This window comes from Channa argus, chromosome 20 (assembly GCF_033026475.1).
Source record: "Channa argus isolate prfri chromosome 20, Channa argus male v1.0, whole genome shotgun sequence".
Lineage (NCBI taxonomy): Eukaryota > Metazoa > Chordata > Actinopteri > Anabantiformes > Channidae > Channa > Channa argus.
In genome coordinates this window covers 12,225,022-12,253,003 of record NC_090216.1, presented here as the reverse complement: position 1 = coordinate 12,253,003, position 27,982 = coordinate 12,225,022, and the positions used below count along the sequence as shown (strand labels likewise).

At 38.7% G+C, this 27,982-nt stretch overlaps 1 protein-coding gene across 4 annotated transcripts; it reads left to right on the top strand.

Annotated features, from left to right (window-relative positions):
* Positions 1–12: 12 nt before the first annotated feature.
* On the top strand, positions 13–27,913 carry rab11fip3 (RAB11 family interacting protein 3 (class II)). 4 transcript variants are annotated; one of them, XM_067489303.1, is made up of 15 exons: positions 18–944; positions 2,932–3,002; positions 9,041–9,134; positions 11,451–11,527; positions 14,289–14,464; positions 18,590–18,790; positions 20,686–20,823; positions 21,783–21,818; positions 21,974–22,067; positions 22,315–22,559; positions 23,382–23,463; positions 23,559–23,696; positions 23,812–23,967; positions 24,137–24,277; positions 24,387–27,913. In XM_067489303.1, exons 2-15 carry the CDS (start codon positions 2,970–2,972, stop codon positions 24,498–24,500), a joined length of 1,725 nt encoding a protein of 574 aa, XP_067345404.1. In that variant the 5' UTR covers positions 18–944; positions 2,932–2,969; the 3' UTR covers positions 24,501–27,913. The 4 variants fall into 4 exon arrangements, with proteins under 4 accessions (XP_067345402.1, XP_067345403.1, XP_067345404.1 ...); XM_067489301.1 differs by having other exon boundaries at positions 13–3,002; XM_067489302.1 differs by lacking the exon at positions 20,686–20,823 and having other exon boundaries at positions 14–3,002.
* The last annotated feature ends 69 nt before the right edge of the window (positions 27,914–27,982 follow it).

The window sequence follows — 27,982 nt, the reverse complement described above, 5'->3', positions numbered from 1 at the left end:
GCGGCTGGAGGAGGAGGAGGAGGAGGAGGAGGAGGAGGATGGGACACTGCTGATGCTGATGCGAGAGCTTTCAGTGTCTGTGATCAACATCGGTGGACTGGCTGCTAAATAGTGGCGCTCATTGAGTTTATTTAATCTCCGTTTGGTTCCATTATATGTCTCGACGAGGGACACTGATACTGATGTGTATTTGAGACGAGAATAAAAGAGGAGGATTGTGAAGAGGAGAGGACGGTTTCGTCTCGTCACTCGCCTGGCCTGTTTTGACACTGACACAGGTGGATTGCAGCTGGAAAACGGCCTCTGAATGAAGACATAATTTTGGACTACTACAGAAAGGCGACCATTTTAGTTATTACCACTTAAAGTGTGGGTTTGAAAAGCTAATATTTGGCTTAATGAAAATGAGAGGGACTAACGTTAGCTAGAAAGGGGGGTATGTTCGGCGTGTTAGCTAGCTAATAGGCTAATTTCGCTAGCTTCCCTGACCAATGGCACGAACGAAGTGGGATGCTCGAAGGAGGAGTTAACGCTAGTTGCTAGCATAAATTCATTTGGGAAAACACATACGGCGATATATTTAGCAAATTACATTGTCTAGAGTTAACACTAGCTCGACGTTAATTCAGGTTTAAGCAATGTTGGTCACATGGTTTCCTCGTTTCACTGTTGTCTTTTCTGCAAATTAGCTTGCGATCGATCCAATTAGATAATCGGCTAAGAGAGCTAATGTTGACGGACTTAAAACGCCTTAACTTGTATTGTTTCACACGGGCTTGTTGGCAGAGACGTCGTCCCCTGTGTTCGTCAGTGCTGGTTGTAGAATCTATTTCGAAGCTTTGCCAGTTTTCAAGCCGAAGTAAAGCATGTTGGCGTCGGATGAACCGAAGGCGAAACATTTGGGAACAACCAGAAGTGGACCTTCCGTGACAGAAAATGAACTAGTGAGTCAAAATACATCAGTACGTCATTCACTAATGTGAAGGGATTACTATGAATTTTGAATTTATGTAACGTTGTCAGTAACTTCTATATATTAAAATTAAATTATATTAAAGTTAAAATATTTTGGTAATCGGTTACTTGTTTGACATCACTTTTAAGTCTGCACGCCTTCTGTTAGATTTAGTGGTTTAATTACAAAATCCCAGCGTTTGCCAGCACTTTTAAATCTCAAAGGTAGGTCATTCTTGAACGAATTCCTCTATTATTTTAACATTTTCTTGAAAACGTGTAGTGCCATTTAAAAAGATGGCATTAAAATTGACGAACTGGATTTTGACGACCGCAGTGAGATAAGATAGAACATCAGCTTTCACAAGTTTAGTAAAGTGGAATAACACATTTCAATGGAACCGACGGTTCTGTCTGGCCCTTTGGGGCACACACAGTGGGAGTCAGACCAGTCATTTCCTGTTGGATTTCATACATTGGATACAGACAATGGAGTCGTCCTCGGTCAAAACAAGAGTGACCAGACAGGTTTGGATTTCAGAAATGGGGACTTTAATCAAGCATCCCAGCTAAAAAAAGACGAAGATGTTTTCCCGGACAAGCTAGTCCAGTTGGACAACCTTATAAACCTCTCTGATTTTTCATCTGGAGATTTGAAGTTTGAGAGAGATCACTCTTGTATTTCCCAACCTTCTATCCATGGTAGTCATAAAGAGAAATTGTCTTACACAGAAAAAACCGAGGGACCTGATGAAAACAGTGACTTTACTTTGTCATGGCTGTTTTCTTCTAACTTCACTGATGCAGTTGTGAAAAATTCTGCCTGTGAGGAACTGAGTATGACACGAGAGGCCCCTCCTGAGATTGAAAATGCCTTTAGTACCGAAGTGGAGTTAATAAGCCTCAGTGTACCGGTCTCCCCATTAAAGATTTCAAAATGGAATTCTGAGACCAACACAGGAGATTCATTTTTGATGGTAGATCTCCTCTCAAATGAACCTTCTTGTGCACCCTTGAAGCCTTCAGGTGAGTTGAACCCACAGGGTGTAAGTGTGGAGCTGGTAGATCTGCAACAAGAGGAGCAGGCAGGTCTCCCTCCCGCACAGATCAGGGAGACTTTGTCACCTGAGACTAGTGACAAAGGTTTATTCCCCGATCAAGTGACTGATCTGCTTGTAACCTGTAGCACTACCCTGCAAGAATTTCCTGATAACGGCTTCCCACAAGACCACATCAGCACGCCACTGGAGTGTTTCAACGGATCATTCCCTTTGTTGGATTTAGAAGTTCCAGATTGTGACAGCAGCCTGAGCCTGTGCCCTGCCAGTCCTGCCTCTGTTATCTGCACAGGTGCACCAATGAATTTTCCCACAGAGGAGGCAGAGCAGGAACACGCAGGAGCTACTGTGATCAGAAATCCGACATCAGAGCAACAAGGCGAGAATGACTCATTACTTCTGGGCTTGTCAACTACAACTACATCACTGTCAGTTGCTCTGGCTGAAGATGCCTACATCAAAGGTGATTTCACCAGTGACCGTAATGGTTTGGACAAGGTGCCAAATGATTTAATGGAAGACAGACTTCTGTCTGTGGCCAAAAATCCCAGGAATGAGACAATGGCTTTGGATGTGTGTTTTACTGCTGATGAAGTCCATGACAAGGAACCTGGGGACTTGAATCCACTGGACGGCGTTCAGAATGGTGTTTTTGACCTGATAAGCATACAGAGGGAAGAGGACAGGCTGGGGCACACTAACCAGCTTGAGGAATTAGATTGTCATGAAGTGGCCTCTTTTGATTTTTCGCTTCAGGACTTAAACTCTTCTTCTCCTGAGGCTGTATGGACTAATGAGCAAACTATTGAAACAGTTTCCCTATCTAAGATGGTGGTAGATGACTCACTGCCACTGGTTTCAGCTGTGAATATGAGGGAGGAAGATGTCTCCCCACTAAAAGCTGTGTTTGACGCTTTAGACCAAGATGGAGATGGCTTTGTTCGTATTGAGGAGTTTATGGAGTTTGCTGCTGCCTATGGTGCCGATCAGGTGAGATGCTTTGTTTTTCTCTCTTTTCGAGATTCAAATAACTATTATTGAGCAGACAGCAACGGATAATGCATGCTGAGTGAAGTACTATGTAAAAACGTATAATGCTCCACAGGTAAATTATTTATGAATGATTTCTCACCGAACCTCAGAGCTTCCTGTAGACGGCCTACTTAATTAGTTGAAATCCATCTGACTCATGTCGCTTAGCTATCATTATTTCAAGTTGCTTACGATCCTAATCTATTTCAAACTCACTATTGTTGTATGTATAGTGAGGAAGGTATTTAAGATTAGTAATTTTGACTTATCGGCTGCCTAAAATGATATTGTAGATATAAATTGTGTGCTATGGGAACAGTTCATATAAATTTTGGATCTAAAACTGATAGATGATAAAGCAGAGGTAACATGACCCCTGTTTGGATGCTGCTGTGTTTTAACCTGTATGTGTCATTATATGGTGTAATTGTGACTTTAAATGTGGTGTTAAAACAATGCCAGACTAACTTTTATTCTGTATTTGGTAAATTGTCAAGATGGAGGATTTGCATTATAGATTGTCAAGAATATTGACTATAATACATTTTGTCATGCCTGAAACATCTCCTTATGTAAAATGACAAACACTCATCATTTGATTCACATATCTTGTGATTTGGGGATAATCTTTTGTGAAGGGGTTGATGCATCTCACTCCATCCATTACACTCAGCCAATTGTCGTATACCAACCTCTGCATTAGCCTCATAACTTTATATTGCAGGATAACTTTTTGGTTACTTGCAACAAACGATTCCTAAAACTATTACCATCGAGCATTGTAAGTTTAAATTGAAAGCATAAACAGAGACATAGTTCAAAGCACTCTGTCATTTCCCCCCCCCCCCCTGACATTCTTGTCAGGGTGCCTATCGAAATGTTTACAAGAGTTTTGCTTTTGGTTATTTGATTATTGCCAAATAAGAGTAGAAGGATTCACACAACTGACATAGGCTAATTGATAACTAAATTGTCACTTACAATATTTATATTACATTTTCAGGTATGCCTCTTCTGTTTTGAAATGCTGTGTAAAGTAGATTCAGCCAGTAGAACTCATTTGTAAAATATTAACCCGATTTGATTAACTTTGAGGGAAGCATTTTGGTTGGCCCCGCTAATTTGTGGTCTCTGCACATAGTGTGGTACACGCTCACTAAACCCTTTTAATCCCTGCTTTCCAAGTTCAGAGCTCCTCTGTTGCCCCTGTCTGTCCCCTGTCTAGCTTTAGGTATATGTGGTTACCCAGGCAGAGAATAGTAAAGGATTAAGAGTAAAATGTGTTTTCCTGAGTCAGAGGGACTTCATGGTTTTGGTGCTGTCCACAACCTTGTTTTGAGGGACAAAGCAGAGCTTTTGTCATGGTACAGTAATGTAAATCAATTCCACCTATTGTTTGGCTGGGCAGAACAGACGGTGATACATTTACACAACATTGGAAGGTGACTTTGTTTCGAAGGTGTGGTCACTTTTACTGTTATCCCACACAGTTTGATATCTGAAGAATTTTCTCCCAAGTATCAAGATTGTGGTAGTTTACCTTGGATCTTCATAAAGGTTTTCCTTGTTCTGCTAATCAGATTGGGCAGATTGATTGATTGCTTATGAAAGTCTTTTTGTGCATTAGCTATTGGATACATGGTCTCTAAGAGCAATATTATCTAATTTCTGCCCTCCTCAGATTTCTTTCTTTTTGTTGTCAGGGCATGTTTGCCTTTTTCATTTACCACAAGTAAGCAAGCAAGAAACTCGTGAGACTCGTGTCTTTAGGATTTGTGGAATGTTATATAATGCATTTAACCTTTTTGTGGATTTGACCTTCATTAGCTGATTTCAAGTTTAGAAAGTCTGGTCTAAACTATCATTCCTATACAAACATTATGATTGTTTCCTACTGACGGCAGTGTGTGGTGCATTCTTTTGATATCAGTTTGGAATACATCTGAATGTACTTGTCATATTTGAATAAGCTTTTGCTATGTCCTTGTGTTCCACTCATCTAGAGATAAGTGGTTTGAATAACCTCCATGCCTGAGTGGCTCCAATTAGTGAAATTTTATTTTGACCCATGGCAGTAATACAAGGCTTTTAGCAGTGCGGTTAAGAAAAACACAGTTTGATGAGTTAAACTGATTCACAAGGATGTGCAGAAATAAAACTTAGGTTAAATGACAGTAGTGGTAATAAGTGGAGTTTGAGTTGAAGGCTTAACTGAAGTTATAATTGGGAGTTTTATTAGCTGGAATTATTTCTGAGTGCTATAAATAATATTTGTTTTGTCGCACTTCAGGCAAGTAGCAGGTGTTGCATGTGTATTATACGACAGATCTTTGCAAATATATCAGGAACCTGTCAGAGGCAACAAGAATGTGTTCTTTTGGTATTTGCATGCATGTTCAGGTGCTGCTATTATGCTAAGCATGCAAATGCTTCACTTAGAATTATTCCAGGATATGAAAGTAACTTTATACATACACAAATGCTGCATTGTGTATAGTTTGAATAAGAGCTTGTTTTTTGTAAGCAGAAAACAAAATTCAAAGTGTCAACTTTCCAACATATGTAGGCCTAAAAGGACAGACATACTGCTTGTAGGTGAAACAAGACACATCTTCACCCATTTGAAATCCCAACCACCCTATCATTGCTATATTAAGAAAACCCAATGCTGACCTGCTGTTTGTGAGCAGGTAATGGTATTTTGATGAATTACAAACGAAATTGCTCTCAAATGTGGAATGTCCTGCAGGCGTCAACTGCTGGAATCCAGTTATTGAAAAGATTCTTCTAACTAACAATCACTGACTAAGCTCTCTAGCTGATTCTACACAAAAGCTATCATAAAATGCATTGTGGAGGAGGCTCTCTCGTCAGTTGACACTCCTAGCCCTACTTTAGCCCCCCCACCCCACCCCACCTGCTGCTTTTATGTACTGGCCCTTTAATCCACAATGGAATGTCCCATGCCCTGAACATCCCTCAGAGTTCACTTCAGTGTGCATGCTTGTTAATGTCTTATAACCAGAGATCATTAAGACTTTTTTTAAAAATATATAATTTTTTATTTTATTTATTTTTTTTGTAAACCCACTAAAACCTATGACCATGGTTACCCAGATTGTGTTTAGGAGCTATTGTGAAAACCCCTCAAGGAAAGAATCTCGTCAAAGGGTATTCTTCTGCATGGGGTTATGCACAACAGTGGTCTGTGTGGAGGCGGTGAGGCGTGCCCCTGCACTGATTAAACACAAATAGAAGAAACAGAAAGCCACAGTGACTTCATTGCTCCACCAAGCAGTGGAACTGACAGGAGTTGCATTTGAGTTTAGTTTTTCATCTTGTTTCCATCAGTGTCTCTCAGGGTCGGGCTTGTTAAGTGTAACCATGCATACGGTTTTCTGTATAAGTTCAGTATTGATAATTATACAGTGAATTACACTTAAAAAATACAAAACAAATGCGAACCTTTTAAACGACGCAATAACTGATTACAAAAAACCAAGCAGTTCAGAAAAGGACAAGTGCCAGTAAGTACGGGTTTAGTTTGCCTCTAGACAATAAAGTTTATTCAAGTAAACTTTACAATGACATGTTGTAAGACCGTATGCAGCCCAACAGTAGATGCAGTCAGCAGGCCGTGCAGAGTACACAAAGTACACACCCTATCAAAACAAGGAAGAGTACATAAATGAATAACATGTGCTTGCCTCCAAAAACACAAAATTAAGTAAACGTTTAACAGAAGACACAGGTTGTTGTGATTGGGGGGGAAAAATTGGGACAGGTTGTCAGTTAACAGCTGTGTACAGCCTTTATACGGGGTCTTGGGGTCCAAATGAGTGAACTGGAGTCACCACTAATATTTAGGTTCAAAAATCACTGGCTTTTGCTTTTTGCCTTAGGGGTTGCCAAAGTGTTCTGCATCTTGATTTGGCTTGAGTTTTTACTGCGGAGGCCCTTCCTGCCACAACCCTCACATTTTTATCCGGGCTCTTTACCAGCACTGGGGTGGCCCTTGGTGGCTTGGCGGGGCCACACCTGGTGGGATGGGATTCGAACCCGTGGCCTTCTGCATCCCGACCCAATGCTCTACCATTGAACAATCAGCCCCTCCACCTCTAATATTTACCTTAGGCCTAGAAATAACCAATAGGCCCTGCTCACAAGAACTGAGGGGCTTGATATAGCTGTGCAGACTTAACTTGGAAGTAGGCCATTGATGGCTTCAACAGTATAGTAGGCTCAAACAGCTCTGGTTGCTTTGGGTGCCATTTTTTATCGAGTTATTATACTTTACTCTCTCACTGTATAAGCATGTAAATGATTCTCTCACATTTGTAACAGTTCTTTAAGAATGCCACCAAGACTAGAGACCCTCAGTTAATGTCCCCACTCACATCTTGGTTCTCTCACCTCACGCAGTAGAGGTGTTTCTGAATAGCTGCATGGAAAACATTTATTTTCCATAAAATGTGATGCTTCATTGTAAAACAAAAAAAGTAAAAGCTGTATTAAAATGCCTGTTGCTCAAATTGCTTCTAATAAGAAAATTTATAAAGACTTTGCTACTTTACTAGAGTTTCTTCAGCCTACAGCATATAACTAATCTACTTTAAGCAGAGGTTCATCACAGCAGTGATGGGAGTGATGCCACATTAACATTGTAGTGTTAACCACTGTTCAGTGAGAAAAGCTGCTTCTCTCCTCTCAAAATCACAAAATATTGCTGGGTTTATTTCACTAAACCCACACAGTAAGCAATTGGGTGTCAGATTCAGTTATTTAAGAATTTCAGCCTTCTCAGCATTGGAGCTCAGCATTGATAAGCAGATTAGTTAGATTTTCGGTGTAACTTGTATAAGAAGCGTAGTAGAGGGAAGCCAAATACTGAATGAAAGTCTCAGTGAAAAGACCATGTGCATAGGTTCTTAAGGATTAAATGACAACAGGAACCTTCTCCAACATACACCCAGGCACACTCCTAGTTAACTTTGTCAATGAACTTATCCTGTAATAATGGCTTACTCTTATTTTGGACATTTGACTTATTTGTGTAAATAGATTTGTGTCCCTGTGTTGTTGAAAGTTCAACAGATACAGTTATAAATCTAGTTCCCAGCTAACAAGATGGTTAGTATTAAATGGAGAAATGTGCCAAAGGATCTGTACAGATGAAGGTTCTGTCTCAGATTATATTAGACTGAATTTAACAGTAGGAATTAAGTTTCAGCAAAAAAAAAGTCATTTAAGTCTACAATGTTTTTATTTATGCTGAGCGGTCTTGTGGTTGCTCAGGCACACATCTTCTCGTTGCCAGGTTACCTACTTTGGGAATATACAGTAGTCTATCTATAGGTGCTCTTATGTAACCTATTGAGTGCAACAGAGTTTCTCTACAGAATGGTCTGCATTTCTTTATATTATAATCTCATGCATGCATTTTAGATAAGAGTATCTTAATAGGTTTTTTTGAAAGTGTCAATAAGGGTGTTATTTTCTTGTTTATAGTCCTGTTTTTTTTTATAGAAAGTATCAAGGCAGTGCCCTTTGTACACTTTAAAACAATAGAAAAGGCTGTATTGCATTTGACTCACTAAAGTCAGAACACTTGACATCTGCAAAAGAGGTTTTTTTTCTTCTTGAGTTCAGAGTTGTTTTATTGGTGACTTTTTGCTCATGTAATTAAAATATTCATATCACATATCTAACGTTTAACTAATTCTGCATGAAGAACTGTCATGTGAGTGAAATGACTAACAATTAGTCATTAGTAGATTTATGTATCTTTGACTCAGAAAAAAAATACTGCTTTGTTTTTCTGCATTTTGTATGCTTTACCCTTGATGTCTGTATGAAAACATAGCGCCTTCTCGTTGTTGTGCAGCAAAGTTCCCCTTACATCGTTATTTCATCATCTAGATAAATTCTGCCAAGGCTACGGTAGAGGAATTTGACATCCTGACAGGTTTTAATGTTCTGTTCCTTTTATCCTTCAGGTGAAGGATCTGACCAAGTTTTTGGACCCTAGTGGCTTGGGAGTAATCAGTTTTGAAGACTTCCACCGTGGGATCTCTGCAATTAGCAATGGAGGTGAGTCACCAGGTGCATTTATTTTATCAGAAATCCACAGTTGGTGAAATAATCCAAAAAATCTTTCAGTAACTATTACTTGTGTGCTACAAGTGTTAAGCTTGTTTTTCCTTTAAGCTCAACTTAGCTTTCCTTTTTTTTGTGGACTCAATTGGCTTTATGTCTAGGACTCTGAAGAATCCACATGGAATGATGACTGAAAGCTACCTATAAAAATATTTTAAACATATTAGGTAGTTCAATACACTGTAAAGTACATGTTGTAAATGTTGATATTTTTGTCATTTCAATTGGCTGTTAACCTAAATCTGCTGTAAAGGGGACCTCAGCCGCAGATTCTTTGCACATACATTTAGTCTCCAGCACCTGGCTCCATCTCCCTGCATTCCCCATGGTGCCAAATATTATTCTCAACACAGTATGTTCACAGCTTTCATTCAAGGAAAGTGACCTAAATTCTTTTTAACTGGATTCAATGTGATATTATCCTTTCTTAATAATTTTGACGTTTTCTGTCCTACTTTATGAGCTATGGAGATGTACTGTATTGCCCTGATTAAGTGTGCACATTTTACAAGCCTATCTTGGTAGCTGTGAATGCCACCAAGGTTTCCCAGGCCTAACCTTGACTAAAAATCTAATCTACGCTTTTAGTACTGTTTGTACTAAAATTCATGATGAGTGTTTTTTGACATGTATGTGACACAGGTTTCAGCTCTTCTTCAGTTTACAAAGACAAAAATGCTGTACAAATTGTGGTGGTGTCATCACAACAGTGCACTGTTTGCCTCAGTCGAATTGGTGAATTGATTTAATTGATTTATAAAGCTCTTTCCCAAGGCTTTTTCTATGTTGCACAGCTACGGTTACTTGGACCATTAATAAGTCATGTATTGGAAAGCATGAAATGCACAGACACATGGGCTGATTGGTGAGACAGAGTGGGAGAGTCCTATTCACATAAATTATTTACTGTCCTCTTTCTCTCATCGATCTATCTATTACTGCATTATACCTTTATTCTGTTTGTTTTTATGTCTGCATCATTTTTAATAGAAATGCGACAAGCTTTAGAAATGCTTTGTCCCTTGTAGTTGCTTTGGATGTGTTTTGGAAACGGAATACGTTTTCTACAAAATAAATGTATACTCTGATATTTCCTCAAGAGAATGTAGGTATGTCGTTTCATTTGAATGACCTGTAATGTGTACAAGTTTCAAAGAATAGGACACAGGACTGGGGGGCACAAAATACCTTTATACTTTCAGCTTTGAAAATACTGTTTGTGTTCTTTTCCCTCAGTAAGCTGCAATTCACAACTCTGTTTACTAGATACAGGATATGTGGTGGCTGATGGGTCTCCATTTTGTCGGTCAGTCTCAGGTTACACTGCTTGTTTGCAGGTGCTTTCAGCAGAAACCTGTACTCACAAAATGTAAAATTCAATATGGTTTGCGTTTATTCCCATTTTATTGCTTTGTTTTGCACATACCTTTTATTCTGTTAAAATCTACAACCATTTAGTTTGTATGTATAAAAAGTTACATAACATAATGTTTGCCACATCACGCATAAATTGTTGACTGTAAATATGCCAAAGTTGGGCAGCTTGGATACAAACAAATGTGGGGACAAGCATATTAAGAGTCAGTGTTTCAATGGTGAAGTCAGTTTTCTTTTATTTGGACATAAAAAAGAAAAATGCGCTTTAAAAAAATCTAATGTACCTATAATTAAAAGGCTATTGCAAAAATGATTCTCTTTTTATTAATGTTATTAAATGCAGTTTCTCAGACATTTGTTTAACTTTATTATAGAAACTATTTAGACTACCTGTAACTGGTACATTTGGGAAATCTGATTTTAGCGGGGCAGGCACATTATCATTGAAATCATATGGGACATGAATAAAGTTGTATCAAAAATTGCTATCTCATTGTGATTTGTGTATATTGTTGCCTGTTCTTTTCTTGTAGCTAATATAAATGCATATTTTAATTCATTTAGAAAATGTTGCAGGGTTGATTGAGAGTGATTAACTAAGTGATGCATTTTTTTAATTAATCATATTATTCGAAAGAATTGAAAATAAATCATTTGCAGGATGTGAATAATAAAATGTAGTGTATCAGTTTCTCCTATGAACTTTATTGTTTTTATATGTTGTTCCTGCTGTCATAGCTTTCCTCTATTTTTCTCTGCATCATGGCTGTTTGTTCATTTTCATAGATACTATACACACAAGTCTAATGTTTCTAATGGAGTCTTTTGCTGATTCACTTAAATAATAAAACAGTTTATTTCCTCTGTCTGCAGGTCCAGAGCCACAGCTCTACAACGTAAACTACAGTCCAGGGGATGGAGCTGTGAGCTGTCCAGAGGAGTACGATGAGGTGAGGCACCACACAAGAGGCTTAGCCTCATTTTAATTGTGTACGTGGCCCAGTTGTTGTGCCTTCAGTTCCCACTGGTGCACAGAGCTGTGTGAAGGTCAAAGGCTGAACTCCACGTGCACTCTAACTCTTCCCACTGCAATTTACGGAGTGGCTTGCAGACCTATCATTACCACTCTATGAATGTTCCACAGACTGAAAACCCTGGTTTGGCTGACACTAAATGGCATCTAGCAGGCTGGGCGTTTGAGTATTCTTTGACAAATATTGAATTAGCGGGAATGTGCTGGAGTTGTTACATGTGTGTTTTTACAGTTGTGGTTAGCATATCTGGAATTCATGTCTCCTTCCCATGAACTTGTATATTTAACCTTCATTGTTGCTGGTCTCTACAAAATGTGAACATTTCTGCTGTTGTGTGCATTTTATAGCATTGGAGGACCTTGGCGTGTGTGTGTGTGTGTGTGGATTTTTTTGTTTGTTTTTTGTTTTGCTGTGTATATAGCACAGTGGTGCCCCCTCTTGTTATTGTTTAGAATTGCAGGCCTGTGTACAAATGGATTACCTCTAATTAGTTGATGAAAGTAGAAAGCAGGCACAGTTTGTTTAATATAGACAGTAAATAACTAACTTTTGTATGTTTACAATTGAGCAAAGTATCACCAATTTGAGAGTGAAAGCTAAAGAAAGACTTATGTAAAATAAAGTACATCTTCCAATGGAGGGGAAAGAGAGGAGAGGTCCCTCTTTTCAGATGGACTGATGCAAAATATCATATGAACATAAATTCAGAGGAGAATCTGGGAGGACACCTCTGGACAACATAGACTATCCAGTATTTATTTGATTTAATAGCAATTTCCAACAACAGAAAAGGTATCAGAGAATAAGTCACAAAAATAATATTTTATAAATAAATGTACGGGTAAATGCCTGGGGCACTTACTATATCACATCAGAAAATATTGAAAACAAAACATACAATGTTCTTTCAGATATGTAAAAGCCAGTTACAAAATATCGAATTTGTTTTTCCATTTGGTGCAAGTCTAAAGTAAACAAATGACCATTAGATCAATGTCAGGGGAGTGAAAGGCTGATACAGTTTATTACTTTGAAGTTTATTTCTACCCTAAATAGTCTAGGTGCTGTAGCTCCTGTTTATTGGAACCTGTAAGCAGAGTTTTGGGGGAAGTTTGTGCCTGTTTGAAGTAGTCACCACACCTGTGTCCATGGCTCGCTTTTCCTTGAGTTTTTTTTGGCAGAAAAGGGTTCCTCTCTCAATGACTGTGCTGTTCTAGCCCTGTTTGCTTTCAAAACAGGCAAGGTGAGGCTGTTCAACTGGGGCCTGGCATAAGAGAAAAATAACACCCAATCCGCCCCGTTTTTCCTTTACTAAAATACTAAATACTGTTGCTGACTTTCATATTTCTATCTCACACGTTATTTAAAAAAAAAGTAGTAGTAGTCGTCTTCCCAGAGTTATTGTTCTTCCAAAACCGTGTCAGCGACATTGCCTGTTAGTGTCACAGTTTAGCACCATGTTAGTTGTGTACTGAAGCAGACAGACAGCTGTTGTGATCTACAATATAGTCGTCCCATTGACTGTGCAACACAAGATGTGTAAAACATGGCTTAGTGATTTACACTGTAACACTGGGCCAGGATAGGAAGCTCCCAGGAGCCAGGCAACATTTAACACTTTTTCAGCTGGTTTAACTCGGGGCTAAAAGCTAGTAGTAGCAGATTGAACACTACAGATGACGTTAATTAGTCTGTGGACTTTGTCTGGCTCCACCCCGTTGACCACCCAGTGGAGCTGAACGAGGTATGACAGTATTTTTTTCATTTTGAAACTGACTCTCACTGTCTTGGAGAGTAGGGGTGAGGGAGCATTATTTGGAATTATTAGAAGGCTCTCATGGCATAACGACTTTCCTGGTATTGAGGCTGGCCAGAGGCAAAGGTTTGGGGCATGGTGGACTGCCCAGTGCATTTTGACACTCCTGATAATTCTTTAATGGTATGTTATGGTTTACAACATGACTCACCTGTCTTCATTATTACTTTAAAGTTCTAATACCTGATAATGTGTATCTAGTTGCTAATGGCTTCAGATGTTTTGATCCTTTTTTGGTATATATCAGCCTGTGGGACCCATGTTGAGCATTTAGGTTTGAACTTGTTCCTTAGAGGTGTAAATACAGCCAGGTTTTGCTTGTAAACAGCCATGTGAACACAGCAGATCATCTCTGAAGTCTGTCTGTGCTTTATGTTTTGTTTGTTAGTTATTGTAATTGGCATCAGTAAGACCTGGCAATACTTGAACAATCATTATGGACTAGCTTTTAAAATAGCTGCTTTTTTGGAGCACATGCTTTGATTAACCTGTGGGTTTGTTGTTTGCATTTTGCTGAACATTATTTCAAATGCTTTTAATTTCACATTCTAGTGTCTTTAAATTGTTGGAGAAATGGATACAAATTGTAGAGAATTAATCACAAAACATTGTTTTCTTTAAAATGTTAGTAGCAACTTGTTGAACACTTTTATGTTTGTGCAATATTCCTCTAGTTTTTGATCCCAATGTTTTAATTAACCCGCTTTAGTTTGTTTACATACATGGTTGTTTAAGTCTCAATTATATGCTTGGACAATGTGATTACTTGATTTCTATGTGAAATATTCCGATAACTGGATTTGTATAGTGGTTGATGTACAGTTTGTAATGTTTATTGCTGTCCTGTTTTTGTTAATGCAGCAAAATGAGGTGACTGACAGTGCGTACCTGGGTTCAGAGAGTACTTACAGTGAGTGTGAGACCTTCACTGATGAGGACACAGGGGCCCTCGTACCTCCGGAGATGCATGAGGATGTGGAAACAGACAGTGGTATCGAGGCCACACTGCACGACCCTGAAGATGGCAGCAGCAACAGGTTTATCCCACTTTTTACCATCAGACATTTACACATTGTAAATATTAGCCAGTATGCTCAAATGCACAAGGATTTATTTTGTTCGGGCAAATGCATTTATACTTTTTAGGTGCAAAACAGCAAGAATATGAAAAAGGGTGTCAGTGTATATTGACTATTAAATTTGAATGCTAACCCACAGAGCTGATATTGCGGCCAAGAACACAAATCCAGCTTCACTTTGAGCACAAATCCAGAACACTTTGAGCACATACAGGGCAGAAAGTGAAAGTCTTCTCATTAGTTCTTCTGTATTTTTTGCAGATGAACACATCAAAATTGCTAATAATGGCAAGAGATAATACCTCTTCTCTTCACTTTTTTTTTTTTTTATCTTTTAGGTATTTTCAGTGTATAGATTTAAGCTGACACTTTAGGTAGCATCAACCGTATGTAACTTATTAAAATATTTTTAGTAATATAAAATTTATCCTATTTTGGATTGGTGCTGTCAACACTTATTGAGAAGTCTGACATACAGCAGCACAAGTTGCAGTGCAGAGACTTTCTTAAAGTTCTGTCTCACCCTTTCAGCCAATCAGTCTTTTGATGATTTCTGCTTGATAAATATGATTTGCAGCATTATTTACCTTATTTATTATAACTTTCTAATGAGTAATGCCTAACCTGCAGAGATTATTTGAATGTAGCAGAGGGTGAACTAGCATACTGGAGCAGGGAGACGGTGAGCTTGGTGGAGCAGAGTGCATTGGTTTTGAGTCTCCAGACAACACTAGCTTAGGTTGCATACTCTAGGTTTAAAATAAACCAATTTTTACAAAGTAGGTATTTTACACATTATGCAGTGATAATAGTGTAACAAATCATCTCTGTCTACATATAAAATTGAGTGCAGATATCCATGTTTAATGAGGCGACGCAAAATAATTCGTATAACAATGTTTGATTGTAATAAAGTAACATAATCATTGTAGTGTTTATAGGTGCTGGTTACAGAATTTACCGTAAATGTGTGTCTGATCTCCGGTAGCATTTAGCCTCCGCTTATCTTTTCATGTGGTTTATGAGTCTTGCATGCCCAATGCTAGATCGCTTGGGTTCTATTTGGGTCAGCAGGCACGCAGATTAACGGCGGCAGTGAACAGCTACCACTTTACTGACCTTACACCTTAAACTCCCCTGGATACACCAGGGCAGACAGTTCGTTAAAAAGCACGGCCCTTTTTTTCTCTTTGGTTTCCTTACCAATTCTTAATTGTTCATTAAATGGAGCTCATAGAGCATGTGTCCTCAGTGGCAGTGTGAGGCAACATTTCACATTGTTAGCAGGGACATTCACTGTTGATGTTTTCTGTATAACTTGAGAAGATCACTTGAAAATGTGCACACCGTAAGCACCCGAGACCTTGAACACAAAGTCTTTCAACAATTCTTTACCCTTATCAGGATGCATCTAAATGTGTCATTTGTATTGGCTGAAAATGAGACCTGCTAATAAGCTGTTAATGCTCACAGTGGATGCTTTTATTTATTTTAAGTAAAATGAATGCCTTCTTATACAGCTTTAAAAAGTGTATGTTAAATGAATACGTTCTTGCTGTACAAGCATTGATCATATCAAGTCGCAGTTGCTTTGTGCTGAGGTTGTAAGACACAGTTGTACGATATTAAACTACATGTGTAATGTTGATATTGATTAACACATTGGTGAGAGACCTTATTTAACAATAACTAAGCTTTTGTGTTTCTGTGATTGATTAATCGAGTAGACCAATTATCAGTAGAACATTTAATTTATGTTTGGGTGTAGTTCAAACCTTGTTCATGAATCCAACATTTCTTAATCCGATTAGTTAATGAAGTTTTCGAATTTGACCCATTTTGTGGATATAAATAGACGACATCTGCAGTTTACAATGACACAAGTGTTACTGATATACTAGTAGAACAGTGAACCCTTGTCTGCTGACGGTGTGACCTGTCTCTCCAGCCGATGACTGATTGGAGTGGTCTGCCTGACATGGATGTGTTTGGACTTCCCATTTCATGACTGAGCCTTGAATTCCAGGAAGTGCTGAGCTAGCTATTCTTTTGTTGTTTTCCCTTTTTTGTCTTTCTTTGGAGGGTAGAGAACCAGATTAGTCCATGGCACTGATTCATGCCATCACCCCCACTAAGTCTACTGACTGGAAGCTAACACTAAGTCAATATGAAAAATATGGACATGTCATAACTTTCAAGGCTGTGTCCAAGTACAAAAACGTTTACTCCTTACAGTAATTACATTTTTACTGTGAAAAGCAAACAGCCCAGTAATGGAACTACAGGTTTGCAATGTACCCTGGTTAGCCCTGCTAACTCTAGCTAAAGCCTTCAGCCATTTAACACATACTCGGGGTAGGCGTATATACACTGGACTAGGAATTAAGAGTCTAACAGGATTAGTCTCTTACCCCCCCCCCCCCCCCCCCCCCCATCCTCCTCTATCCTACCCCTGTGTTCCCACACACATTTGGTCCTTGGATGGTCAGCAGGACTGTCAGTTGGTCATTGCTTAGCTTCAAATCTGATTAACCCACTCACAGACAACCCATTCTGGTATAGGCTCAAGTCTTGCAAGTGGCACAGAAGATGCACTGTGTCTTGTGTTGCTCTGTAGATTGGCAACTCATTAGTGCAATAGAATTGTTATTTTTCAAAGGCTAGAGTGTTAATTTTATTTTTAATTGGTGTAACCCTTGAAACTTCAGGATTCCACTCTGGTTGTCCGGGGTTTTAACGCCAGTTGCTCCACGGCTTTTACGCCAGAGCACCGAAGGGCGTTTAAAGATGCGTTCTCTCTCATCACCGTCTCTCTGTGTGAGAGAACTCAATATGGGGCGAACTAGTAAGAACTTGAGTAAAGGGTAAGTTACTTAAATTATAGAGTAACAACTAATTAACTTAAAACTGTTTGTTCAGGGCCTTCCTACCCCTGAAACTGCATAGTTGTCTGGTTAGTGTTGTTGTAGTGTGACTATTTTGCATTTAAAAGGATATTTGTTTTGTTTTTCACCTCGTAAATCAAGTTGTTTGTTTTGTTTTTTTTAATTTTTTTTTTTTAAGCTTTCAACTACATGAACAATTGTTTTACTTGTTAAAAGGGAAAAACTTTGCTTTGTCTTGATGTGCTGAGAAAATTAGCTTTTCTGCTGATTTAGACATCCTTGTCCTGTGTGCTTAAGACATCAGACATATCCTGTTGAACAACAGAAGTATCTAGTGTTCCAGCTTTCCTGTTAAATGAAGATTAATGAGTTGAAACTCTTATAAAAGATGTCCCATTAAATTTCTGTTCAGTTGTTTTGATAACAAGCCGCTTGTTAAAAGCCACACGGTTAAGCATATAATTAAGATTGACCCACATGAAATTCTACAAAGGCTCCACTCACATGTCTCAAGTGTTGCCATCCTGGTTTTTGCATTACCAGCTGGGGGCAAGACATTTAGTTTCAGCCAATGCAGTCTTTGGGATTAATGTGAATTAACAGATTGCCTTTGAACACAAGTGAACTTGTCCAGATTGCTGCTCTTCCTGGGAGAAGATTAATTGTTGTTTGGCATTTACTGAAGGCTCCATGCATTTCCAGGCTTTAGTGTCCAAGATAAGAACTTGTACTAAGCTTTAGAATATGTTGCCCACATACTGTTGCCCAAATTCTGGTGTCTATAACCTTTGAACGGAGTCAGAAGATGAACCTTGTTTGGTCTGGATGAGATTGCGGTCTCTTAAACAGACAATTGCATTACTGTGCAAGACACTGAACCCCAACTTAGTTTCTCCTGGTGAGTGTTGGTCAGCTGCATAGCAGCTCCCCCATCATTGTGTGAGTGTGTGTATGACTGTAAGTGCAAAAGGGGGGAATAAGAAGCAGTGTAAATAGGTGCATTTGAGTGCCAATAGGTAGAGCGCTATAAGTGCAGACCATTTACCATTTATATGCCCACTCTGATGTCCAATTGTATTTGGTTAAAACCAGATATATTTAGCTTTACTTTTGGCCAAGACCTAAGCTTACCACTGCTGTTGTTATGTACATGTCTGAGCACACACATAACAGTTATCCATTCTCATGTGTCCCTCAGGTTTTCTCTAAACTCTGAGCTTCATAAACACTCCATGGTGACTGTCATTGGTGGAGAGGAGGAGCACTTTGAGGACTTTGGGGAAAGTAACACCTCAGAGTTGCTGCTGGAGAGCAGTGTGGAGGGGATGGAGGGGGAGGGTGACTCCCCTGCTGAGCAGCCACCTGACCATGTCAATGGCTCCTCGCTTCTCTCTCCCAGGTATGAGCCTTTTTTCCCTACACTGTGTCTTGCATAAATTTGACAATGAAAATATTAAATGATGTCCAATGTTCTCATAAGAGGACAATGTGGTTTGAAATATTAATGTCCCAAAGATTTTCAATGTTATATGAAAATTGAATGGACACCAGGCTGTCAAATCACAACTCTTTCTTCCTGAAAGAGATGTGGAACTGTTACATTTTCCATAGATACAGTCCAGGCCTAAAGGCCACTATTTATGTTCTTCAGAGAAAATGTTTCTCTTTCAACGTGACACTGAGGTCAAATGCTGTGAGAGCTATCTTGAGACAACCTTCCTACCTCTACTTGCCTCCTTTGGTTTGTGAGGGGCAAGATAATTTGAGTGAATACAAAGTTCATCCTTCCATGCTTTTGCAAGGTTGTTGAAAATGTGGAAATTGGGCTTGCATTTCCCTTTTATTAGGTGGATGAGCCTGAGTAGCTTGAGTAAATGTTTTACAGTCACACCGCCAATGGCTTAAGGTTGGCGTATGTTGCCAAGTGTTTTGTAATAGACAGAAGGTGGATTTATGTTGCACAGCTCAAACATCTTGGGTGTCAATTTAAATGTTTGCATGAGCTGCAGTTCTACATGAACAGTATTTATTTTAGCAGTGTAATGTGTCAAAATACAGCCAACATAATAATGCCTCTTTATTGCACAATTTATTAGTATTAAAACCCTCACTGTAGTCTTTTCCCACTCATCTTTTTCCTCTCCCCCCTCTCTGCTTCATGACATGTACTCAGCCAGAAATGCGTAAATCCGTTTTGAGTAATATTTCTGTGATTAGCATTACTTGGAAGCTCTTACTCACTGCCCAGCCTTTGCAGCCCATTGACTCTGAGAATTAATTATATTGGCACCAATAGTACAGTACCCTAACTTCACTATCACTAATAAATTCTTCACTGAAGTCAAGTCTCAGTTTATTAATAGTCTTTATGAATCATTATTGTGAATAAATGACTAATGCAGATGAAGCTAGTTTGGAAATTACCATGAATATTTCTCACAAGTAAATTGTCTTTTTTTAGCATGAAGTATGAAAAGGGTACATGTAAGTCAAATAGTGCATTTTAAAAATGATCCCAAGTGAAAGTCCCTCTCAATTAGAAATTAAATTGTAATGAAATAAATTATGTAAAATGACTTAATAAAGCAAGACTCATCATGTTACATCATGTATGAGTTAAACTAAAATCTACCGAGTTGTGCTGCAAAAAAATACTGCATCCCACAAACTTCTCCCACTCACTGTGAATGCGTCACTATGTTTTGAGGCAGTCATGCTCATTGTTGGTGCATGTGGCAGCGCTGCCTACACACACCTCCTCATCACAGCACTTTGACTACAGAAACACACACGATTGCTTTCCATCCGTTCTACATAGATACACATCAATGTAGTTACTATTGACCAAAGACGCCGTTCAAGCTGTCAATGGCCATATGTGCTCTTGTTTGGAGCCATTTTCAAGGGAAAAATATTGCCAGTTTGTTGCATAATTCAGACCTCACTTGCTCTCAGATGGAAGAGAGAGAGAGAGAGAGAGAGAGAGAGAGAGATTCTAATTTACAGTAATGTTAACCTGAGCTTGACGCACGGGTGAAATCATAACCATTCTGTAGAAATGAACATTTGTTTTCTGACACTGTCTGGAAAACAAATCACAACCACACTGTGCGTTTCATGTCTCCCTACCATTATAGCGCTCACACTTTACTCTTTCAGACTCTACAACTTCTACGTATTTCACTAACACCCACTGCACCTTCAGAGGTGTCCTGTCCGACCTCAGTGCACCCCTCTTTGTTGTTTGTCACTCACTACTTCCTCCTCTTCTTCCTCCCCGTTTCCTCTTTCCAGTGCTCCTGCTCCTCTCCCTGACTGCTTTCAGAGCTTTCTCAGGGAGGAGGCTCTGGACTTTTTCTGTAGCCAATGTCACAAACAAATAAGTCGTCTCGAGGACCTCTCCACTCGTCTCAATTTCCTAGAGATGACTAGGTAACACATCATTCACACACCTCTTTGATTATTGGCTGTGTGAATGCATTTGCGGTGCTGTTTCGATACAGTGTCATGCATGTTGTCTTAATGTGTGCAAACTATGTTGGGTAGCTACAACATAGTGTGTGTTTTGTTATGGATCGTTGAAGCTTTTTTCCTCACTTCTCCATGGATTCCTTTTTCCCTATTTAAACCATCTTTGAGTTACATATAGTGTTAGCATTTATTAATAGAAAACTAATTTAAGGCCTTTTCATCTGTACGAAATATAACTTGTGATACATAAAGTTTTCTCTTGTTAAAATGAAATTAATAGAATGATAGTAAATGTTAAGATAATTAAAAAATAATAATTGTAGGTGCCACAGGTAAGTGGTGTCAGTTATCATCATGCTTTGAGTTTGTTGCAAAACGACTGCTAGCAGTGGGGCAAAGCTTTTAAAAGAATCTGTATCTATTTGAGAAGCTTTTGGATCCAGGATTAAAGTCTGGTAGCTGTATTACAGAAAGCTAATGCCTCTAAAACCCTTTTGGATCGGTTTACCAAACATGTAAACTTGAGACCAGGCTCAGTTTAGAGCCTTATTATCCACTAACATAAGAATAATATCATAGAGATTTTATTTTGAAAGTCTTCTGTATTGCCTTCAGAGGTCCATTTAAGTCTGTCAAGCAATAGTGAATCTAGATTCTTAGACAATAGTTGTATATGTTGCTTTGCTTGTTAAATTGCTGTGATGTGTGAATTTGTTGCAGCCTTCATGTAGATATAAATCTAACTGCATATTTCTAAAACATTACCTTTTTGATTTATTTTATTTTGTATACATTTTTTGGAGCTCCTCTGCTGATAGAGAGCGGGACTAAAGAGTTAGGACTGCCAGGAGATAGTTTCTGTTTCCGCTATACTTTTTCTCTTCCTGACCATTTTCCTGTTGTTCTGTCTCCCCATCCAGTGCTGGCAAGAGGCTGTCAAGCAAGAAAGTAGCGAGGTAAACTAAATATTTGTTCTCATTTCAATAACCAAACACTTGTATTTCCAGTATTATTGTAATAGATAGTTGTGTTCTGTTATTTGAAAGTGGGACTTTATGAAATATGAACTAGTTCCAGAGAGTTAAGTTTTTCTTGTCGTTTTCCTCTCTAGACATCTCCTTCAGAACAGCTCAATGACACTGGACACCATGAGCGACCTAACGCGGGACATACTAGAGCTTGCTGACAATGATATCACAGACAAGGTGAAATAGTCGATTGACCATTTTAAGAATCACCTGCTTTTACACCTCTTTTGTTACATTCATACCTGTAAGGTGGTAGAGTATTCACCTGTTAGAATAGTTGTTAAAAGAAAATAGAAAGTTTTAAATTGGCATTTAGACACATTAGTTTATTACTGGGACATTTTTTCCATAAAAAATATCCCATATATATATATTGATATATATTGATATTCCATATCAAATTATAAAACATTTACCTTTCCAGGTGCTCCTCCTTGAGCGCCGCGTGGCAGAACTGGAAAAGGAATCAGAGGCCTCAGGGGAGCAGCATGCGCGGCTGCGGCAAGAGAACCTTCAGCTGGTGCACCGAGCCAATGCCCTGGAGGAGCAACTTAAGGAACAGGAGCTCCACGCTGATGAGCAACTGCAGCAGGAGACTCGCCGACACAAGGAGGCTCTGAACAAGCTAGAGAGAGAGAGGGGGCTGGACTTGGAAAACCTACAGTCCAGGTGAGCAGTTGCAGAAGGAACTGACTATTTGTCTCACGTCTTTAGTGGCAGCAGGCAACTTCTAACATATTTATTTGTTGAAAACAATTAGATTTCTCTATTATTTTCATTTATAAAATTATTATGTATTGATTATTATTCATATGTGAAATTAAGACAGACATTGGCTCAGTTCGTAGACCAAAGGGTCAGACGTTTGCCCCCGTCTATCCTGGGCAAGACACTGAACCCCCAAACGGCACAGCCCATTTACCAGCTCAGTAAAATCAGTGAGGGTTGTGTCAGGAAGGGCATGTGGCATAAAGAAATATGCCAAATTGACATGCGGGCGACTGATTTGCTGTGGCGACCACTTAACTTTTGGGATAAGTCAAAAGACCAAAATTAGAGTGCTGGACATTCTCTTTGTTAGCGGTTTTATGGTGCCACCCTCTGGTTTCTATCTGCTATTAAAAATAATGTGTCTTCATGTAGTACATCACTGTTAACCATTAACCAGTCCCTCTAGCAATTGGGAATTTTGTGATCACAAAAACTAATTCAACCAATTCCTCATGAATTCTATGCATAATTGCTGTTTAAAAACATCATTTAAAAAATGCAACATTTATTGCAGGTTTTCTTTCTTTTTTTTTTCTTTTTTTTTTCTTTTTTTTTTTTAGCTGATACAAAATCAGTCATTTTAGACTACAAGAACCACAAAAACATCAGCAAATTCCTGGAGGCACTACTTAATGAAAAGATCAGATACAATATATTTGGTGTTGTGGTGGTGCTGTTGTTTTTTATTGCAAATATCTAAAAGACTTGATTGTTTTTTAGGCTTCAGCAAATGGATGAGGAGAACAGTGAGCTGAGGTCCTGTGTTCCTTGTCTACGAGCAAACATCGAGAGACTTGAAGAGGTTCGTGCAATATTATGATACTTTTTGGTCTTTCTATACTTGTACTATTATGGCAATTTCAGTTTCTCATCGCTGTTGGACTTTGTTATTTCCAGGAAAAGATAAAACTGCAGGATGAGACAGAAGCTCTATCTGACAGGCTAACGGATGAAATGGAGTCCCGCAGAAAGTTGGCTGACAAACTGAGCCATGAGCGCCACCAGAACCACAAGGAGAAGGAGTGCACTCAGGAGGTAGGAGTGTCTTTTCTGTGTCATGACATCATGTGAAAGCATTTGATTGCCCTTCAGTTTTTATGATTCCAACTGATTTTACTATGTATTGTCTCTTGATCTATTTGTGCCATAGCTCATTGAAGACTTGCGTAAACAGCTGGAGCACCTACAACTCTACAAGTTAGAGGCTGAAGCAAAGCGAGGGCGATCACCTGGGGCAGGGTTGCAGGAATATCAGACCCGCACCCGTGAGGCTGAGCTGGAGCAAGAGATTAAACGACTCAAACAGGTACAACACATATTGAAATTTCTTTGGTTTTTCATTTGTTTGTTTTTTTGCCTTTTCATTGAATATTTGTAAAGTTTTAACATTCTAACCAGGCTGTTCTGATATGAAAGAATGATTTATCATCTGGCCAGCAATGTGTGATGTGTTCCATTTGCCTTAACCTTTCCAGGACAATCGCAGCCTGAAGGAGCAGAATGATGAGTTAAATGGCCAGATTATCAACCTGAGCATCCAGGGAGCGAAGAACCTGATGTCGGCCTCTTTCTCTGACTCGCTGGCAGCTGAGATAAACTCTGTTTCCCGTGCAGAGGTAGGTTTGGAAGACAGTGGAAAAAGATATTAATTATCAGTTTATCTATTAGTTGTTTCTTTTTGGTTTGTTTGTTTTTATTTCTCAACTGATATCATTCTGTTTCTAGTTGATGGAGGCTATCCACAAACAGGAAGAGATCAACTACAGACTCCAGGACTACATTGACAAAATCATTGTGGCCATCATGGAGTCAAACCCCTCCATCCTAGAGGTCAAATAGAGGCAATGACGCAGCCAGAGGGCCACATACAGTGACTCCATGGAATTGACTTGGCTAAAAGAAACCAAGAGGACATAAATATTCAGACATTATTTTGGTAGAAAAAAACAGTGATGCACTCAACTCATTGAACCCCACCCCCTCAAGATGTTCATGGCTGTCAGCGAAAAATAAGCTATTTTTGTTAGATATCCCTGAAATCTGTGCTTATTTGTGAATGTATGTGGTACCCCCTCTGACAACACTTGGGTTCTGGTGACTTCAGTGTATTTGGCTAGAGGGACCCAAGTCTCCCTTATTGTGTGAATGAATATGTGCCAGACGCCAGTATTATTTAGAGTAAAAAATCTCCTCATCCCTTTTCAAAAACACAGTGTCTGTGTTTGAGCTCAAAATCATGACAATTCAACCTAAGGGCCTTAAATTGAAGGTGATCCACACAATAGTAAAACATATCATACATGCCTCAGTTCAGTCAGTGAAGTCTGTTCTGCTGATTTTTGGTACGTGTGTTGTGATCTCCTGAACCAGGCTGAGTAGTGTTTTATCTCAGTGACAAAGTTGTATGAAGCACTGGCCAGGATATGATTACAGTTTATTAGTAGGTTTAAAGATTGCTGTGCTGCCTACCAAGTCCAGCTCCAGTGTGTTTATACCCTTTTAACCAAGTAACCTAGTCTTTCCAGCAAACCCAAGTGAAGGACATAATGAAAAATGCCCGGAGGGTTTTGTGTGTGTGTGTGTGTGTGAGAGAGTGAGGGGTGATTTTGTTCTGTAATATTTTGGGAAAGCTCTGTCACACTAGAAGAGTAATAAGATTGTCAGTTGTTCTTAAAAGCTTCGGTGTCCTAAATTATGGATGAGTGCAGTTTATATAGTAATTAGCTTCATCACACGTCATTTTACAATGAAACAGGGTCTTGGAGCTCAGGTGGGCTGGAAGCCTCAAGTGGAAAAGCAATACATTTTCCATCACTCCCTGGCACAAATGTTACATCACACATCTTATCTCATTAAGTATAAACTTACTAATAAAATATACCCTGGTCCAAATCTTTAAACACTTGATGGGAAGCATGAAGGTGACTAATGAGTGATTCTGGGAATAGTAGTTTTTGTTTTTGTAAGAACAGGTCACCTGACCCCATTGTTCTCTTGCTGAGTGAAAGTGATTTTGAGAAGTTGACATGTGACCGTATGTATGAAGAATCAAATGCCTGTACTTTGCACTTAGCAGTGTTTTGATTTCTGTTTTGTTGATAGAAAAACTATTGTCAAGGGATCAAATGTGAAACTGAATGTTTATAATACCACATTGATTTGGAAATACTGAAGAAGTCACAAATCTGCAGCCAAGTCTCAACATTAACTTTCATTTAACAGAATGTTTTTCCACTGTAAGGATGTCCTATTTGTTTGGCTTGCTACTGGCCCGGTTAATGTTTTTCAATATCGAATCTGCAGATTTAGTATTGAAAAAACATCACAAGCGTTGGACTGATGCCGAGCTCATTGGTACTGTGGAGCCATCGATACATTGGGACACTTTTTTTCTTGCTCAGAAACTGGATATGTCCGACTTGTGTATCGCATATTTTGATGGATTTTTGGGTGAAGTCTGGGAGGTTGTTTATGTCCAAACAGCATGAAATTCTCCACCAATATGCTAAGAAGAAATACTGTTTATCACTCTCTTCACCGCTGTGTCACCCATTCAAAACTCTTCTTCACTTGCCACTCCATGGAAAAATTGCCTTGGTTGTAAATGACTTGTAAATGTAAACTTTTTTCTACACTCATTCTAGATTCTAGGTATTTTTATAGCCCAAAAAGAAACATTTCTTCTTCTTGTCTTATGCTGAGAGCTGCCTGTACTCCTCTCAAGCATGTAGCGTGTACAGCGTTTGTTTTCTGTTTTTGTTCTTTTTCAGAAACATTCAGATATTTATTCATCATTTGACACTAATGACAACTCACACTGATCTGTTCTGCTGATAATATGTTTGTACATTTTTGTTTGAATTCACAAGGGAGATTAATTCACAATGAATGGGTCTTTGGGAGAATATAATGAAGATAGACATGCTTAAAGTAAAGTTATATTGTCTTTGGGCAAGTCAGCATTGCGTGCTGCACAAGCTTGAATGTGACCTGCTTAGAATGGTTGGTTGTTGAGGTCTTTGCACTCTTCCATAATACTGGAGTGGCTTTGACATCTTCAGGGCTTGAATTTATGGCAGTATATTGGCAGAGTTAGCTGTTTCTACCAATGTCTTCCCAGATGGAGTAAGGTACTGCATGGTAACCTATATATTTTTTTTAAATATATATTTGTGATTCAGCTGTTTGACCTAGGTTTTGACTGACAGAACATATGCTTTCAATCAGTTAGTGGAGTCGTAGAGATTGTGAGGTCTTCTAATGTTAACACATCTAAAACCTCATACCCAGGCTTGCTAAATTCAACTTCCTGCCTTTTAGTGTGACTGGAGGCTTGTACCAACAGATTGAATACATAATGCTCCAGAGCAGGGAACCCCTTATGCTTTAGAAAGACAAAACAAGATGACATCTTAACACAGCAGGTTACATTATGGTTAATTATGTCTTTGCTTCATATTTTTGTGTGTGCTTTTGACAGATAGTTTGACTAACAAGAATGGCAACAGAATAACTACGAAGCAGGAGACTGCAGAGCTTATGAAACATTCCCTTATATCATAGATGAAGGTGATTGCACTTTAACCAGATCCAATTTCTTCACTTAAACCCCTGATTTCAAATTCACCAAAGACCCGTTGGAACTCAAACAGATCATTTTAACTATAAGGGTCCTAAGTCACATATTGTAACATTTTGAGGTCCTATTAAATAATAAATCTAACAACTCTGCTTTCCCTGAACGACTACATAAACTGGCCTGCTAGCCTAAACATTGTGTCTGTATCTCAAACTTTACCTCTACACTAACCTGATGATGTGCACTGGGAAAAGCACTGACCATGTGACTGTCAGTTTGTTAAATTATCATAAAATCTAAACTGTAAATATGAATTGTCATTTTTGTGAACTTTTTCTCATTCACACAAACTCACTTCCAGTGTCCAAAGAAAGTTTGCTTAAGGCACAAACATCACTACTGGAGTAGTGCATGGCTTGCCATTCTGTGACATCGGAAGATGAAAAGAGAATATTGTAGAACAGAGAAATTGTAAAAGGTAAATTTATTCCTATTTTCAAAGATAAATGTATAAATTATAACAGTATTGGTTACAGCTGTATATTATTTTTGATGGTCCCCAAATGATCTAATCTTTATTGTTACTGGGGAAACATACTTTCAATCATTGTAAAAAAAAAAAACTGTTAAGGTAAGAAGTGAAAGATTAGAAAAATAAATGGAATAAAAATATCGTGTGTTGTCTTGTTTTTAACATGTTAGCATGTTCTGTACATGTACTGCATAGAATATTGAACAGTAC

Excerpts from the sequence above, each read along its gene's own strand:
- rab11fip3 (XM_067489301.1), top strand. The coding sequence starts at position 1,350 with ATGGAACCGACGGTTCTGTCTGGCCCTTTGGGGCACACACAGTGGGAG. Across the intron at positions 20,824-21,782 it reads AATTTCCTAGAGATGACTAG|TGCTGGCAAGAGGCTGTCAA; the intron begins GTAACACATCAT and ends CTCCCCATCCAG. Across the intron at positions 23,968-24,136 it reads AGATTAAACGACTCAAACAG|GACAATCGCAGCCTGAAGGA; the intron begins GTACAACACATA and ends TAACCTTTCCAG.